Source organism: Thunnus albacares, chromosome 17, assembly GCF_914725855.1.
Source record: "Thunnus albacares chromosome 17, fThuAlb1.1, whole genome shotgun sequence".
Classification (NCBI taxonomy): Eukaryota; Metazoa; Chordata; class Actinopteri; order Scombriformes; family Scombridae; genus Thunnus; species Thunnus albacares.
In genome coordinates, this window is record NC_058122.1 from 21,593,714 (window position 1) to 21,611,577 (window position 17,864).

The 17,864-nt window shown below is 40.9% G+C and overlaps 2 protein-coding genes across 4 annotated transcripts in view; both read left to right on the forward strand.

The window, feature by feature from the left end:
• stat5a (signal transducer and activator of transcription 5a) overlaps positions 1–4,146 on the forward strand; it is a 57,132-nt gene extending 52,986 nt beyond the window's left edge. For both annotated transcript variants that reach the window (XM_044332276.1, XM_044332277.1), the window contains 4 exons: positions 439–594; positions 727–778; positions 1,659–1,769; positions 1,889–4,146. In XM_044332276.1, coding sequence (XP_044188211.1) covers positions 439–594; positions 727–778; positions 1,659–1,769; positions 1,889–2,012 — 443 coding nt within the window. In that variant the 3' untranslated portion in view covers positions 2,013–4,146. The remainder of the gene's footprint in view (positions 1–438; positions 595–726; positions 779–1,658; positions 1,770–1,888) is intronic.
• An 8,259-nt stretch (positions 4,147–12,405) lies between these two features.
• Positions 12,406–17,864, forward strand: part of plcl5 (phospholipase C like 5) — a 66,603-nt gene continuing 61,144 nt past the window's right edge. For both annotated transcript variants that reach the window (XM_044330997.1, XM_044330998.1), the window contains exon 1: positions 12,406–13,201. In XM_044330997.1, coding sequence (XP_044186932.1) covers positions 12,899–13,201 — 303 coding nt within the window. In that variant the 5' untranslated portion in view covers positions 12,406–12,898. The remainder of the gene's footprint in view (positions 13,202–17,864) is intronic.

A 17,864-nucleotide genomic window follows, 5' to 3' on the forward strand; every position in this document is an offset into this window, starting at 1 on the left:
AAGCCAAATACAATTTAAGGTTCTTATCGTATTGCTAAATTCTAATCTAGGTCTCATTGGCTTCCTAATTATTGTTTCACCATTTGTTAACTCGCCTCTGTATGTGTTCAGTCAGGTTATGTTAGCTTACATGCTGCCAACAGTTTTATAAAATGGGTTTTGGTGAGAGCTGTTAGACTCAACTCTATGAACCAGGAATTACAAACAATGAGCTTAGAGTGGCCTAATGGAGCTTTAAGTTAGATCAGTGTCAGTACTTTCACAACATGAATTTGCTGCTACTTATCATCTAAGATAGCTTAGTGTGTGAGAATGGTATATAATTTGTAGATTATTCAAGTCAAAACTACATATTTTTGTTCGACTGGTGACTAATGATATTGAAATTCAAAATGTTCTGGGGAAACTATTATTGATGATACTGTGGTATGTCTCCAGGGGAGAGAATGGTTTGGAACCTCATGCCCTATACAACCAAAGACTTTTCCATTCGCTCTCTGGCTGACCGCATCAGCGATCTCAATCACCTCCTGTTCCTCTACCCTGACAGACCGAAAGATGAGGTTTTCTCCAAATATTACACCCCACCACTCTGTAAGCAACCATGTGCTTGTACAGGCTGCTGTTACTTTCAAAAATTTAATATAGCTGCTTAGTCTCCTTAGTGGACAAATGTCTTGATTGTTGTGTGATGATTCTCTCTCTCTGTGCTTGTTTGTTTTAAAGCCAAAGCGGTGGATGGCTACGTGAAACCACAGATTAAACAAGTGGTGCCCGAGTAAGTATCTAGCTTCCTGTCCACCTTTCCTCCTGTTCTCTCATCCTTGCTCTTTCTCTCCTTTCATTCCTCTCTGCCGTCCACCCACCAGTTTTTCCTCTGTGGCAACATTTAGAGTTAATCACTAAATATTGGACCCTGAATTCAGATCAGCAATTAGTTAGCTGTTACAGTTGGAGGAGGCCAATTAAGGATGAACAGGGTTCCTGAGCGAGCCTGTCTTCCACTCATCATTAGAGTTAGGCTTGTTAGTTAGCAAGCCCCGCTCCCTGCCTGTCTCTGCGGTTGGTTCACCCGCAGTACAGAGAATGGCCATAATGATGCAGTGAGGCCTGGAAAACACGCTGAGGGTAGTTGCTTAGGCAACTGCTGAACATAGACTCATACGCTTTTATCTTGGGTTAATGTGTGTGTGTGTGTGTGTGTTTGTGTGTGTGGCTGCTGATGTTCTACAGCACGGCGGCTCAGCGGTTAACACTGTTGCCTCACAGGAAGAAGGCCCTGGGCTCGAACCCTGGCCATTCCAGGTCCTTTCTCTGTGGAGTTTGCGCGTTCTCCCCATGTTTGCATATGGAGAACCCTTTCATTCAAAACCCCACCCAAGCTACACACCACCTATCCAGTTACCAGACACTCAATTTACGTGGTTTCCACTGGGTGCTCTGGTTTCCTCCCACCATGTATGTAAGACATGTATGTTAGGGTTAATACTCTGTCAGCGCCCCTGACCGAGGCACTGGCAAAAAGAAATGGAGTTGGTCCCCAGGCGCTGCACTGCAGTTGCCCACTGCTCCTATTGTGTGTGTGTGTGTAAAGGATGGGTTAAATGCAGAGGATCAATTTCCCCATGGGGATTAATAAAGTACTTCTTCTTCTACAGTTTTGCTACAGCCAATCCAGATCCAGCAAGTGGAAACCAAACCTATATGGATCATGGCGCCTCTCCAGCACCTGTCAATCACCCTCACACCTACGGCATATACCCACCTATGTAAGTCAATAAGCCATTTGACCATAATGAGCAGCTCTGTGTGAGCGTGTATGTACACTTTGGTTATGTGCTGCTGGCTTGTCTGAGTGTGGGTGGCTTCTCTCTGTGTCCTGTGGCAGGAGTGACCCTATGTTGGATGCAGACGGAGACTTCGACCTGGATGACACCATGGATGTTGCGAGGCATGTAGAGGAGCTCCTCCGGCGGCCTGTAGAGAGCCAGTGGGGCGGCCAGCAGTCCTGACCTTTGACCTGTTAACTTGTGACAACACCAAATGAACCCTGCCTCCCAACTTGCCCCACTCGCATTGACATTTCTCATGGTTTAATTCCATTCATTTGTCTCTTTTTCAGATAGCTATAATGTGAAATGTTAATAATGGTTGTGATTTTTTTCTTTTCAGCATGAGAGCATGCATGTCTGTGACTTCCCTTAGTTTTATTTGTGTCCATAAGTGTTTGTAAAACAGACTAGGTTTAATGGAAAACCTACAATGTTACAGTATTGTGAAAAAGAGAAGAAAAAATAATATTCATTCACATTGTGCATGCATTTCCAATTGATTTTGAACAGATTTTAAAAAAAAAAACATATGCTACTGTATGAAGACATTTTAACAGTTGAATGTTTTTGTTTTATGTTTCCTTCTTTGTAAATGGGTTATCAGTATTTTCCGTGACATTGAACTTGCCCTTTGCCACATAAAATGAAACTTTAATGAAGAGTTTTGCTTTTGCTCTTAACAACATAATCCGAGTCATTGCTCTGCAGAGTTTCAGTCAGTTTTTTTGTTTTCAAATCCATATACACTAACCTAAAGGCAGAGTAACTCTTAGCGCTCTGCAACTGAGAGCACACACATCAGCACACGGTACACATGCGCAAGTATATGATGGATTTGTTCTGATTTTTTCACCAGCTGTAACCCAGAAAGGGGGGTTAATGCACCTCCCTCACTCTCACAGGGCTATTTTTCTTCTGTTTGTACACAGAAATGCAAATCTAAGCATTTACCCAACGCTGCCTGCTTGTCCTCTCAGGTCCCTCTGTTCCCCTCATAAATGCTACCTCGCATTATTCTATTGTCAGTAGTTGTTGCTATTGGTTCTGTTGTTGTTTCTGCACCACATTCACACCAGTAGGTACGCTCATTGGGTTTTGTTCTCGTAATTTGTATTAATATGTGTGAAAAAGATCCCTTTCTGCCTGAGGGTTAACTGTCTTCTGTTGGCCGTTTTTATGCTTGAAACCACTCACCTGAGGAAGTCCAGAGGCATGGAGTGTCATAAATCTGGTCGTATGCCTGAATATTATGAGCTGTGCTTATTTTGCCTATCCGTCCGCTTGTCCCTGTCGCTGTGTCATGTCACTGTGGCATAACCGACTTGTGCATGTGTCTATGTGACCACATGACCCGCGCCAGCAGCTGAAGTTGCGAGGCATAGATAGATAGGCGCAGGCTTTGAATGCCTGCACAGACTCACCATCCGCTGCATGGGTCACATATAGAACTCAAGGAGATGGTGTCATTTGTTTTCATTGTGTGTCGCCTTTTTGCTACTCACGTAAAAGATAAACAAACAAAAAATGAGTCTAATAGAAAATATAAAAAATATTGAAACTATTACCCTACTCCCTCCTCTGACACACATACACACACACACACACACATACAACGCTGGATTGAAAACATGTTGATACAGCCTTGCACCTCAGGAATGAATCGCTTTGCTTAGCTGATGCACAAGCTAAATAGAAAATGATCTATGTATACTGAATATATGAATTTATTTTCTCTATCATAATTCTATTTTATTATTGTTTCTCTGGCACTCCCCTATTGAATGTAACCCCTTTGCATGACCCTGTTGAGGATTTACGTACAAATACCTCCTCAGTCTGACCAGAAGTTTTAAGTCATGTGTCACGAGAAGAACCAGTTGAAAAAGGACACAGAGCAACTGGAAATCGGAAAAGAATTAATGATGTAGTTTTTTTGTTTGTCTGACAGACATTACAGTATTTAAACTATTCCCTCGTCTTTTCATTTTCTTTCTTTTGTATCTCTTCTATCTCCTGTTTTTGAAATCTCAAGCTACATGAGCAGTCTTGTGATATATCCTTTATTTCCATTATCCTCATCATTTTGAGCTTTGTTCCACTGTAGACTGTGTATTTTTCAATGATGTAGATGACGCTGTGTGTTGTTCGATGTATGTACCATGTTTGTGGTTTGGGTTTATCACTTGGAGGTTTTCCAAGAGAAACAACTGTTGAGTTGAAAAGAGGAAAATAAAGTTTTATAAATAATTTGAACTCAACCTGTAGAAGTACAGAAGATTTTGATGCCACTACAAAATAAATGCTATTTTTTTTATGTGTGAAGTCACCACCATGGATTCAATCCCCGAACAGCAGAGCCAGAGACCTGGCACAGCCTGGATTCAACAGGAATACGCAGAGTAAAAGTATTAAATGCATTGTATAAAATATGTCAGGGAGATCTGGCATACACTTAAAACATCCACAAAGATTCTTGTACATGGAAGTAACTAATTCCACTATAGTAAATATTACTTTTACTTTAAAGGACGATACCACCAGACTATCTCCAGTGCTGTCAGCCATCTCATTTCATACCAATTTAGAACAACATAAATATCAACTTGTAGACTGCAATAGCTCATAATACGTAGAAAATAATACCTCCTTCTATTATGAACACTAAACTGAATGTGACCTATAATGGTTGTGCCAGGATGGTACTAAAATGTATCATTTTATATTTGGAATTTCAGTTTTCAATTTTATTTACCTGTAGTAAATGGTAAATGATCAAAACAGAACAATCAAAACATCAATATGGTAGTCAAATTTGTCAAATTTCAACATCTGCGCTTAAGAGAGGGTAAGTATGGAAAGCCAGCTGGAAAAATAATGCAACAGTTTGTGTATGTGCATACCTGTTTTTACTACATCATTCAACCGCACTGCCCTTTGGCAGCAGTAGTTTTTCCAAATCTACAGTAGCAGCACTAATCTCAGCACAACTGTCTGAAATAAGCACACTTCTGCCATCTGGTGGAAAGAAAAGAAACAAGCTTTATTTCTTGTGCGTTAGAGCTGTTGCCTAAATGCCAATTATCTGGCTGGTGTCATGCCTGGGAAAAGTGATAAGGAAATCTAATTTGCACGGAATTCAATAAAATGTGGCAGTTAATGCCTAAATAATTTTAATGATCAGTTTGGAGAATTAGAAATTGACTGGCTGCTTCCTCAACAGGAAAACTAATTATTACAGTTGATTAGAATGTATTGCATGCCTGTTGGTGCTTTATTATTTATACATCATCTGCAGGCTACTGTGTCAAAGGCTCAGGATGAATTGTGCTCTGCAGCCGGGTCCCTCTCAAGATTATTTGCTCGTCAGTGATAGTAATTCAATGAAAAGAGCTCCTAGAGGTCAGTGGTGGGTTGTTGCTTGGATACTGAACCGTCATTCATTACAAGGGCTTTAAAACAGAGGCATGAGCACAGCAGCTCGAAGTTGAAGTGATAATCAACTCACAGGAAGGTTTTTCCTGCAGAAATTTAAGTCTGTATACAGAAGATTTGTTAATATCCTTTGTTCATTAATACGACGATGAAGTCTTAATTATGAACAAACATATTTTAAATTTCTTAAATAAAACTTGCTTTAATTGCATGATGGTAATTAAGAATCGTTTGGCCAAAGCAGGTTGTACAAGCCAATGTTAAGCATAATGATTCAAATATTTTTTAACAGTTACTACATAGTATACTATAAGCAAATAAATAAATAACAAAAGCTGCCCTGGGCATATTTTGCTGCTTCCATGGCAATGTCAGTTTTTTCTTTTGCTCTGAGAATGTAAAATGCCATGTGGCCTGCTGTTTATTTTGGTAAATAACTTGGTCCTTATGCAGTATCTTTTGCAGTTCAGTCTTTGGTCAGTCAGTCTGTTAGTTAATTTCTGTCTCACTTTCTGTCTCACTATAGTGCTCAGATAATTTGATACTCACATTACCTGTGGCTCAGGAGGAAGAGCCAGTCGTCCACTAATCTTAGTGTTAGTCCCTGGCTCCTCCTGTCTGCATGTTGAAGTGCCCTTGAGGAAGACACTGAACCCAAGTCGCTCTTGATGGGAAGGCTAGCATCTTGCAGGGGTGTGTGTGTGTGAATGGGTGCATAAGAGTGTAAAGCGCTACATAATGCAACCCTAAAAAACCTCAAAGTTTATTATGAGTTTTTGTAAATTATGACCAATAGCTGATGTACCTTTGTTTCTCTCCATTCTCTCCTCTTGGTAACACAGCGCTTTGTGATTGTATAAGGTGGACTAGCTTTAAGGTGTTCATGGAATTGTATAGCTCTTTTGGGGGTCCTGATTATTCCTTTAAATAGTTATAATTGACAAGCATGTAGTTATGGACACATTTGCTAGGCAGTATCTTCTACTGAGCGAGATAAATCTAGCAGACACACAGGTATGGCCAGCCGAGTATGAAAAATATGTCATCCACCATTTGACATTTAAGATAAGATAAAAAAACATTTTGTCATCGTAGGCATAAAACAAAATTATGTTTGGTAACTCTCGGAGACCAGAAGCAATAGAAAATGAGATAAAAACAAGATACCAAGATAAACACAAGATAACGAGATAAAAACAAGATATTAAAATGGTATTGTATAACAAGTTACATTAAGAACAATACAGAGACATGTGAGTGGAGAGGTACTGTCCTCTATGTATACAATACATAAAAGGCACTTATGCATGGCAGATAAACCATAACAGTGCAGTATAACAGGGATTTGCACAATGAATGAGGTGCTCATTATTACAACATTGATACAATATAGTATGAAGATTTGAAGATTTTTTATTCAGATGTAATATGTATTGTAAAGTGTTGGAATGCATTGGCAGCAGCACAATCTTCTGTGCCGTTTTTACCACCCAGACCAAATCCTTCTGGCTCTCGGCTTGCAGCTGGCATACCACACCATGGCACACTGGTACTTCTGTAAAAAGTTCACTAGGAGCTGAGAGAGAAGTTTCTTTCTTTCTTCACCAGGTGGGAGGAATTAAGGGATTATTTCTGGGGGATTATAATATTAAAAGCGGAGCTAATATTGTTGACATTAGCTCCGCTTTTAATATTATTATTAATAGCATCCTGACATGTTTGTTTGGATGCTCCAAGTGGGACAGGGCTGTATGAAGTGTGATTGAGACCGAATCCTCTGTACATCTGTTTCCTCAATAAGCAAACTGGTGTCTGTCCAGATCAGTGATGGTGATGGTGTATTAAGTTTGCACTGTTTGCAAAATTTTGAGACATCAGTGCAGCAGACAGTTTAAGAATACAAGAAAGTAATTAACCGGCTGAATCATTCCTGCAGTCTTTTGAAAGAACCACATATCTAGGTTCTTTATTGTAGTTTATCTAAGCTATAACACCACCAGGTGTCAGTGAAATCTCATATATCTAACAGGAAGTCATGCACTGATTGGTTAGATTTGGGTTTAAATCACAGCAATGATTTTCACATTAAATAGTATCATTGATTGAGAGCAAAACGTTCAAATTAAAATACAAGTCATTATAAGATATGCATGTAATGTGTTAGTTGTCCTTTTTATCAAAGTGAATAAAATGCACTATTTGGATTCATACTTAACATGTTGTCATCACTCTATATGCAGCAAAGATTGCTGAATAGTCTGTCCTGCTTGTTATGTCTTCATCTTGTCACTGTTGGTGTCCAGTTATAATATGTCACCTCACTTCACAATCCTGTCAGTCTGGACAGGATTGTGGACCCCAGGAAGAGTAACTGTTGCCTAGTGTAATGGCTAATGGGGATCCTAATAAAGTAAACTAAACTAAACAGGTGTGACCCCATCATCCCCCTAAACAAAGAAATATATACAATTGCTATTTAATGATTAAATAACTTAAAGGTACCCTATGGAGTTTTTGGCCTATAGTATTGCTATGTAGTATTGTTTGTGGGTCCCTGTTTTGTTTGTTTCATGAGGACACGTATGCATGAATGCACATGAAACCCGCCAGTGGTTTCGCGCTATTTCACTGATCAACAGGTGGTTATATGTGCTAAGAAATGCAACAATGCTTCAACAAAGGCAGAGAAGAAGTACACACAATGCGACTGTCTGACGAAGACCTGTCTGGAGTGACAACAGATCCCCATCTTGTCTTTTGTTTCGATCATGGATTGTGCCTTTAAAACTGAGAATTGCACAAGCAAAAAAGATACAAAAAAGATTTTATATCTGGTTTCTGTTCCTGTTGGACTGATTCTCACACGAGCCAGCGCAGGAAGTGCGGTGGCAATACTCAGGAAGACACACCCTTAGCTCCCCGGCTGAGAACAGCAGGAACTTCCTCTATAGATACCATCATTCGAATGTACAAATCACATTGTGCGTCTGTGAAAAGTTGAATGTTGTTCTTGCGGTTTCATTTTTGTCTCGGTGCCTGCCTTTGAACTTATACAATGATAATTATAACTCAACTGATGCTATAAAAAATGAGAAACAAAGGTGTGAATGAACAATTGAACAATGGCTTTCAACAAAAATCTTGTGTGGTAATAAATCCTGAACGTTTGACTGGATGACCCCTTCTTCTTTTCCCCTGTAGCCAGCTGGGATTAGGAGACTTGATCAATAGCCAGCTGTCATCAATACGATAGCCTAGCTTCTGTTGATGGGCCCCGGTGGGAGGAGGGAGCCGTTAGAGCCCTGGAGGTATGGCAATGGAGATCCATTGGTCTGAACCTGACAGCTGCTGCAGCAGGAGGGAGAGGTGCCTTACTGTACACAGCCATAGCTGACATCCTGCCACAGGAAATTATAGCAAACCTCATTAGAAAACAACTGGGGTGTTATTTTATATTATGATCGAGAGTGCTGATACTTCGTATTTCACTTCCTTTCTCACTGTTTTATTTTAGCTCTTTTTACCCCCCGACAAACAAACAGTATGTTTTAATCTTCTCATCAGTCACTCATCAGGCCCCGATGTCTTCAGTGAGTAATGCAATGCTCTACAGCTCAGTGTAACAAACAGTATTTGCAGATGGATCACTGAGGGGCGCTTTCAACCAGGGTGACTGGTCACATCTTGTGGACTCATGTGAACTGACCCTCCTCCCCCCACCACCACCACTCTCTCCCTCGGTTTAGGTCCACGTGGAGCTGATGTTTGAGTTCGGAGACTGGTTGTCAGAGGCCTTTTCACATAAGAGTGAGACAGCTGGGCCAGGCGGGGAGGCTTTTAAAAGCAGAACTTTTGCTAAATAATTTCTGAGAATGCATAATACATGACCCTGAGAGATCACGAGGGAAAGGATGGGGGGAGGGAGGGCAATGAGAGTGCGTGAGGAAAAGGAAGGGGCATAAAATCTCTCCAACCTCCTCTCCCTAGACATTTACTGTCTCAGTCTACCAACAAGGCTTCCATTCCTTCATCCTCTTTTCACTCTTCTCCTGCGTTGCGTCACACATTCACAGATTTCATTCACTTCTCCCTCTCACTACCTTGTCCTTGAGAAGTAGCCGGGCTTTAGCTCCAACAGTACTCACGCGTCTGTAAGTCATTTTCATTCATAAGACTGAAAGCGATTAGGGAGGCTGTGTTTTGGCTGCAGATTATGCCACTTATCATTACCAAGGTCTGCCTCTTGTGAAAATATCTACACAGAAACACTAACACCCTTGAATAAGACCCTTAACTTCAACAGACCGTCCCGCCCTCTGACAAAATACATCAGATAATTACACAGAGTACGTAGTAATCTGCTGTGTGTCATGTCAGTGCTGCTATTTACCAGAAAGAATTTCCCCATTGTTTGCAGCATTTACATGCAGAATAACAATCTGAATATCAAGCCTGACCATGACGTAAAGACATTGCTTTGGCTCTGATTAGTCTGGCTATATTTGACAATTATGAACAGACAGTGAGCTCACACTCTCTGTTGCACATGACTCCCTTCATACAAATTGGCCATGATTTGATTTGCCTCCTTAGTGGGTTATAAATGGGGTTGCATTATCCCAGCTTATTGGCCATGTCTAGTCTGATGATGTGAGTTGGCCTGATGTTGAATATGCACCCTCCATTGTTGAAGTTTTTTTGGCCTAGACTCAAGAGGTATCAGCAGATGTTCAGCTTTATGGTATGTGAAACCGGGGTGCCAAGGTTAGCCTGCATGTAAGGATGTTGCACAACTACAGAGTGCAATCATAAATGACTAATATTCTCGGTCTCCTCTCTGATGTTTCCCCTGTTGATTGTCTTCAAATCAATATCTGTAAGAAGAGGGATGGTGGGGTGGAGGAAGAGCATCCCTGCATCTTTGATGAAGAGTCAAAGTACAACTGTTACAGGCCTTTGGATTGTCCACTAAGAATACCACTCCCGGGAACTGTGAAATATCGTACTGGAATACCTACTTTGGCCAGACATCATTTTTTTATAAAGGGAGAAAATGCATGTAATGTGCTACTTACTGAACTCAAAACAGACCGACATTGTGAACATTTTAAAAAGCCAATTAATTATGTAGGCATGTGTAGGGGTGGGGGTGAGGGGGTATGTATGTGTCCGTATATATATATGTGTATACCGACGAGTCGTACTGCTGTTCCTATAAGGTCAACAAAATGTGCTACATAGTTTTACTCTGTTGTCTGTGAGCATTTTTTATTTTGAAGGCCCTTCTAGAGATGGGCACTGGAAATTAGCAGTATCTATACATGCTGTGATGAATTGCATTGTATAATTGCTGTGCAATTCTCAATGTAGATTGTATCTGTCCCTACCAAACAAACATTAAAATGAATTGAAATGAGTGATACTGTGAGATAACAGAGGAATGTAATTTCATGTGTGAAAAGGTGCTTCAGGGACAGATAGTCAGCCTCATTATAACCATTATTATTATTCGTCTCTTCTATGCTCATTTATTTCAGATATATTCTAGATGTTACTGTAAGTAAAGTTACAATTTCAACTTTCTCTTAAGGATTAATGTGTTTGTATTATTTATTATTGTGAGCAAGATTCCCAACATAAACGCAGTTAAATTCTGGTACCAGCAGACTTATTGAACGAGTACCGGATGAGTCTTTTCTCTGTGCTGCATAGCAACAAATTACCTTGACAGAACAAGGACATGTTGTATTACTTATGCATCTACAGCCCGACTCAGTCAGTATCTGATCCAGGTTCAGACCTGCATTTTGGACCTGCAGTTCCAATCCAACCTGTGCCACTTATAGACAAGGAAAGTAACAGCTGCTGCAGTTTCAATAGTTGTGTTACTTGCTCACTTTACATGTTTATAGCGGTTGGTTATGGGGTTGTGGCTGTTTAAAATTTAACACACAATATTTAACAAGTTTGATGCCTAGAATATATTTTCTGCTGAATTTTAAGAAGGGTATCAAGTTCACCCTGCACGTTATCTGTCCTCTATCACTGTCTCTTAATTAATTTTTTTTTATTAATAGTGCAAGTGATTACCAGAATGACACAAATGAGGCAGTCATTGTCTCATAATGACTTTGGAAAGGGGTAGTTAGTCCTAGACAGGTTTTATTTGTGGAGAGGAAAAAAGAGGGGTGTAGAGGTCAGAAAAAATTAGGATGTCTGAATATCTAAACTGCAAATCTTGCATGTTGTTGAAATATTTTACATATCTCCTGTTTATTGGTGCAACTCTGGACATGCAGCCTTAAGACATTCCACATTTTATTTGCTTGTATGGCTGTCGAGTGCTTAAAAAAACTAAATGCTGGGTTGCAGATGTTTAGAAGGTGAAATAAATACTAAATTAATTTACACGTGTTTCAAAAGCTGCAGTTGTTGCCTGCAGATAATTCATTAAAATTGCAACAGCAGTTTACTTGCCTTTGGGTGGCTGCATATCTAAACTATTACTTTCCTTTCCTGCAAGTAAGATCCATAGTTTTTATTTTTTGCCATAAAAGAACGAGGTTTTTTATTACTCATCCAAAAGTGGTTTTGTTTTCCTTTTCCCAGAGGACACTGTGGCAATTTACAGTAAACCAGCTCTTGTAAACCAGCTTCCACTGAAATTGAGTGGAAGCATATGTGGAGAGAAAAGTGAAAAAACAACCATACGAATAATATTTTTAAATTCTGATTTGACACAGATTTTTGTATGGCGATTTAGTTATTTATGTATTCATTTGCTATTTTTAAGGATTAAAAACAAAATGAATCACCATACTTTCAAAAAAAAAAAAATCTCAAATAACAAGTCTCCTTTGAGCTCCCTCTTATGGAGAACCTGCAGCCTGCTAAATGGCAGAGTTTAAGTTTGAGTCTCAATAAGCTCCGTGGGATACTTCACATGATAAATAACGTTGATATTCCTGTAATATAAATATTACAGTTCTGCCTTTAACTGACTGAAATAGTCTACTTTGCACAATGCGCGCGCACGCGTAACGAATCAAACTGCTTGAGCGCGAGTAATTGGGTTTAATTGTACATGCGCGCGCGCGTGTGCACGCTTTTGTGGGCTCATTGCGATTGCGCCCTCGCAGTCTTGAATTTGTCCCGCGGATGCATGAGAAAGAGAGGGGAAGCTCTCCCGTTTGCAAGCACTGCAAAAGTGTGCAGGACGCAGAGCGATGCGCACAGCGAAGACTCCACAGAAGCGGACGTGGAGAGCGAAACAGATTTTTCAAGACAAGGAGACGAAAGTGCAAGCTGTAAACACATACGTCCGCAGCAAAGCCTGGCCATAAGTCCGTATTTCCAGTATTTTTACTACTCTAAACGTCTACATAAAGCTAATCGGAGGAGGTCGCGTGTGGGGAGGACATTGTCTGCTCATTATTTCACCAGGACGGTTCAGTCTGACCATCCGCTACCCGGCTTCAGAAGATACCGTGCGCTCCGAAGATGGACCGGCAGTGGTGATCCGGTGAAGAAGACAAACCGTCCTGGACGTCAACAAGTCCACCGTGCTTTGAGAAAATGGGTTGTTTTTACATTGTGGAGGGGAGGGCTTTGCTGTAGCCTAACACCGGCGGATCATGGCAGGGGTACACGCTTCAGATGCTGTGTCGGGACATTTTTTGGATCTTGCCATCGGCGCCCCGCCAACACAGGGTGAGACCAACGCTGCGGGAATCACCGGCGATGCGGCCGCGCTGCCTCCGACCGGTACCCGGGCTTACTTGGAGGTGTCGGCCTCTGCCCAGGGCTACGGGGCTGAGGGAGTTTACACCAATGGACGGTACAGGGAGCACGGCAGCCCAAGGATCGGGAGTGGCAGCCGTGATAATTCCACCGAGAGAAGCCAGGGAGGTGGAAACACACCTTGCGGCATCATGAAGGTTCGTTGATTGAAACACTTATTTCCCACCCCTTGTCATCGATTCTCAAGGTGACACACCGGCTTGTACCACATTATAGTCTAACTGAGCAATAGATGGAAATGTGTGGTAAACCGAGTGTTACTTAAACTGTGATCAAGAGACTTCCAGGGGTCGTTAGAGTTTCAGTGGTTACCCCAGAATAAATTAGATTTAAGCTACTTTACTAAATCTCCTTATAAGTTTGGCACGAGAGAATGCATTAGGGAATTAGACTTTATGTCCCCGTACAACAGATCTACAATTCACTAGTCAAGAAATAAATGCCAAACTCTTCCATCTACTGTAGATCTCCTGAGAACACAACCTGGCGGGCTCATATTCTGTTTTTTGGGTCCTTCACATGTCCCTGCATATTTTGTGTCAAACAAAAAACACACAGACACTTAGACAGGAAGTTAGCTCTATATGTGCTGCACCAGTCTTCTTGAAAAAACAATATATATATATATATATTTACCAAGATCCAAAACTCTTCATACAGGTTGCATCATTAATGTCAATTCAAACAGCAGCATGTTTAAAAGGAGCCTGACAATGACATTCTTTGAAGTCGGTTGCTATTGCTGCAGCTACCTTATTCCTCCCACAACACAGCACACAGTGTAGTTAAGCTGTGGTAATACAAATGCACACAATCAAGAAATTGTAGAGTTGTAGTGCATTTGTGGTTTGTGAGAGTTCACAGAGGCCGTGTAATGATTTATTTGGTGGGTTTGGTGTTTATAGGTTTAAATTTTCACTATAAAATTTCTAAAGTATTCTGCTGCTGCATCAATGTATTACAGGAATAATTTAGTTTGGGTTTCTTTTTTGGATGAGTTTATATTTTTTAACAGTTGAGAAAGTAAAAGCAGATCTTGAATTTTGGTGTGCTTTAAAAGTTTTCTCCAATATAAACTTGATTTGTGGGCTGGGAGCAGGCCATCTTTCTCCGTGTAGCTCTTTCATTAATAGATAGTGTGGTTTTAATATTTTTAATGGTTGGCTAGTTGTAATTAGTGCTCCCATTACTGGAGGTTAATTAACTGGTCTTCTACTTATGGACAATATTGTCAGTTCCTAATGATACCCCATGTTATACTTTTATTACACATGAATGCCTTGTTTTTGACAGACTGTATCACGGGGTCCTTGGTGCACATTGAAATATTGCGTAGGTGGGACACACTGGAGAGTTGCATTCTGTCATATCAGTCCTAGTTTGCTTAGCAACTGACACAAAACACTGGCTACTTCTTCGTTACCCCCATCATTGGATTCCCAGTGGTGGTGGGCAAACACAACCAGTGCTCGCTCCCTCAAACAACACACACACATCTATGGACATAACGCCAGATTAAATCTGCTGCTGGTTGTCATCTCAGTGAAATCCAAATAAAGGTAAACTTCTCTCGCTGTATGAGCCTTTCATCCTGAGCCTTCTCCTTGGTATTTACCATGAACACATTTATTCTTTCTATACAAAAATAAGAAATATTATATGAGTCAAAAGCCCCTAAATCCCTCCTCTCCCTCCACAACAATCAGTCCACCTCTGTGAAGCTCATGAGCAATACATGACAGGAAAGCTGGAGGGGATTGCGCTGTCTAAATATGATTGATATCAAAGCTTCAAAGGCTCATTCTCTGAATGCTGTGTTCATATGACGTTAGAAAGTGATCCTGCTGAGCTTCGCTGGTATAGTGTGATGAAATTCTCATATACCGTCTCCTAGAATAAACCAGGGACAGCTTTAAAAGTAAGTTTAAAAACAAACTCATGCTGTCGTGTGTAGTTTCCATAATTGAACCTTGTCCTGACTACATGATTTGTGTGATATACTGTATTTGGCATTCAGATGAAAAATCAGCATGCTGTGCTGCGGGTGTTTTAGTGTTAACCTCTTGAATGACATGAGGTGTTGGTGGACAATGTGTGTCACTTGAGTGTGACTCTCTACAGTTGCAGGTAATGACCCCAGTCCTGATCCAATATACTCTCCGAGAGGTAAACTGACATTTTCAAAGCTCCCCCTATGACTACGTGCACTTGGCTGCAGCCATACATGTCCTTGATGATAGAAAGAGAAATCTCCGGTATGTGAAAGACATAATTTTAGACTGTGTAGCTGACTAAACTGATGAAGTGCAGGGAAACTGTACACTGTTTAATTTTGCATGGCTTGTGGAATTCACATCTCTCATGTTTGAGAGTAAGCGAAACTACTTTTTGCTGCAATTTTAATAGATTGCAGTTTTCCGAACACTTGTCTAACGTTTTCTCTTTCTCTGGGGCAATTTCAAGTAGTCAACAGTACCTCGGTTATATCCAGGAAACAAATGTTGTTGCAGTCTGTTTTGTGTTGATCACACAATGGTTTTGTAGAGCAGCTCTGAGAGTTTAACATAAATATATTTAAGGCACAGAGGTGAAGCATTATTATCGACAAAGATTCAGAGCCTGAAGTATGTCTTGTACTTTTTGATACTTTTTTGATATTCAGCAGGTGTGTCCAAAGAGGGTTTATAATTTGTCTGGGCACCTCTAGAAGGATTCATTGCACATTATAGTCACGACATGATACACACTGTTTAAGCAAAGCAGGGTAGGAAACTGGGTCAGCCATTCAGTAGACTTGGTTCATGTATAGCTTTAGCACGCCCACCTACACTTGAGCGGCACTTTGCCTGTGTGTTTGAGTGGAGTTTTTAAAAGGTGAAGAGGCTGTGGGTCCATGGGAATAGGGAAGCAAATGAGCAATTACAGCATTGCATTACCTCATTAACTTGGCTCTCAACAAGCAAATCTTAGAAGAGAGGAGTTTGCATGTCCGTCCCTTAAGCGGGGCATCCAACTTTGTCCTCTTGTCATTTCCTTAGCAGGGTGACAGTGTCATGGTGGAGAGGCTGCGAAGTGGCTAGAGGGGGGTTTGTGATGCAGCCTTGTTATGTAATGCTGGACTGTGGACAGCTGCAAGGCTGGCTCCAGCCCGGCTGCTGGGTGGAGGGAACTGACAACCAGCAGAACTAGTGAAGGAGCAAACCAAGACTTGAATGGTGACACCATTGCACCTTAACAGAATCTCCAAAGCATTTGCCATGTTGTTTTTCTTTTTTTTCTTATTTCTTCTCTCCCTTTCGCCCTCTTCCCTTCACCCTGTAGAGTCCTTAACCTTAGCAGCAGATAAAAGGTCAAACATTTATTTTAAGAAAACACAGTTCATAGTCGGGTTAAAAAATAATCCAAAAAGAAGGAAAACACATCAGTGATGTAACACTGTTAATGTCCGTTGGGGAATAAAAATCAATAAAGATCACACAGTTATCAGTCTGGCTTGCATAAGGTCCTCTCTCCCATCCCCCTCTGCACTCTGCCTCCATGAGTGGCAGGATATCAATTCATCCTGTCATTCACGACCTCATATAACAGATTTTAACCAATCTGACCCAGTGTGCCCCTCATCAGATCAAGAGCATACTGGGATGCTTAATTAAGGGCTGACATATATGATTGGCTTATGGAGGAGCAAATCCTGTCGACTGAGAGCAGAAGCTTCTCTGCGTGAGAGAAAAAGAGAACATCCTAGAGGAGGAAGATGGGAAGGTGATACTTTGATTTTCAGGAGGTATAAGAGACGAGAGATTCAGGTTTTGCTCTCGAGAGTTCTTCACTCATTTATATTTAGGCCAGTGAAGTCTGGTATGTAGATTATAAGGAAGAATGTGAAAGGATGTGAAAGGACAAAACATGTTCTGTATAAAAACAGTAACTTGAGTGGTAATTTTGGCACGCTCGCATCTTCCAAGCTCGCCTCAGGTGAAGTGATGTAATCTGCTACATAGTTGCACCTTGGCAGTGAATAAATAAAAGGGATGTCAAATAACTACAAGCTCTATAATGTTCCTTCCAATCTCAAAGTTTTCCTCCTCCACTCACTAAAATAGAAATGGAACTGTGTTTGACCTCTTCTGGGCCTGATAACGGCTGCCACACATCACGCCGGTGACCAAACAGTTGACCTGTAGTGTCGACCATGCAGACCAAAGTGCCTTTCATAACTGCCTCAGGTTGATTGGTGGATAGTCTTTTTTTTATGGTTCATTCACGTTAATCCCACGGGTTCAGCGAGATTGGTATAAGGGATGGTCACTAGGTCATTAAAGTCATTTTACCTGAATGTTCCTAGAATCACTCCTGAGGGATTCTTGCTCTAGTAGAGGTTAGTGAAAATATCTGTTCCCTTGAGGGTTCATAATGGCCATGAGGGATGGAACCTGGGTTGCTACGGCTTGTGAAGGCATCGATTATACAGGTATTAATAGACCCTGTGAAAACAATTGGTCACTGTTGTCTAAATCTTTATTGTCAGGTTTACTGTCATGGCAACAATTGAGTTGAGGCATCCGTGACTATGCCTTTTCCTGTTGCAGGGCTCTGAATGTTGATCACGAGTTGTTTGGGTTTGCTCAGACTTCTAAACTTGGCATCTGTGACCAAATGATGACGTCATATCCTCAACATACCACGATGTGTTTAAAGTCACTTTAGGTGTAAAACAAAGACTGTATTTGTCAATGATTAAATGATTTGTCCAAGATCAGCCTAATGATGATGATTGTATGACCATTAATTTATTAAATG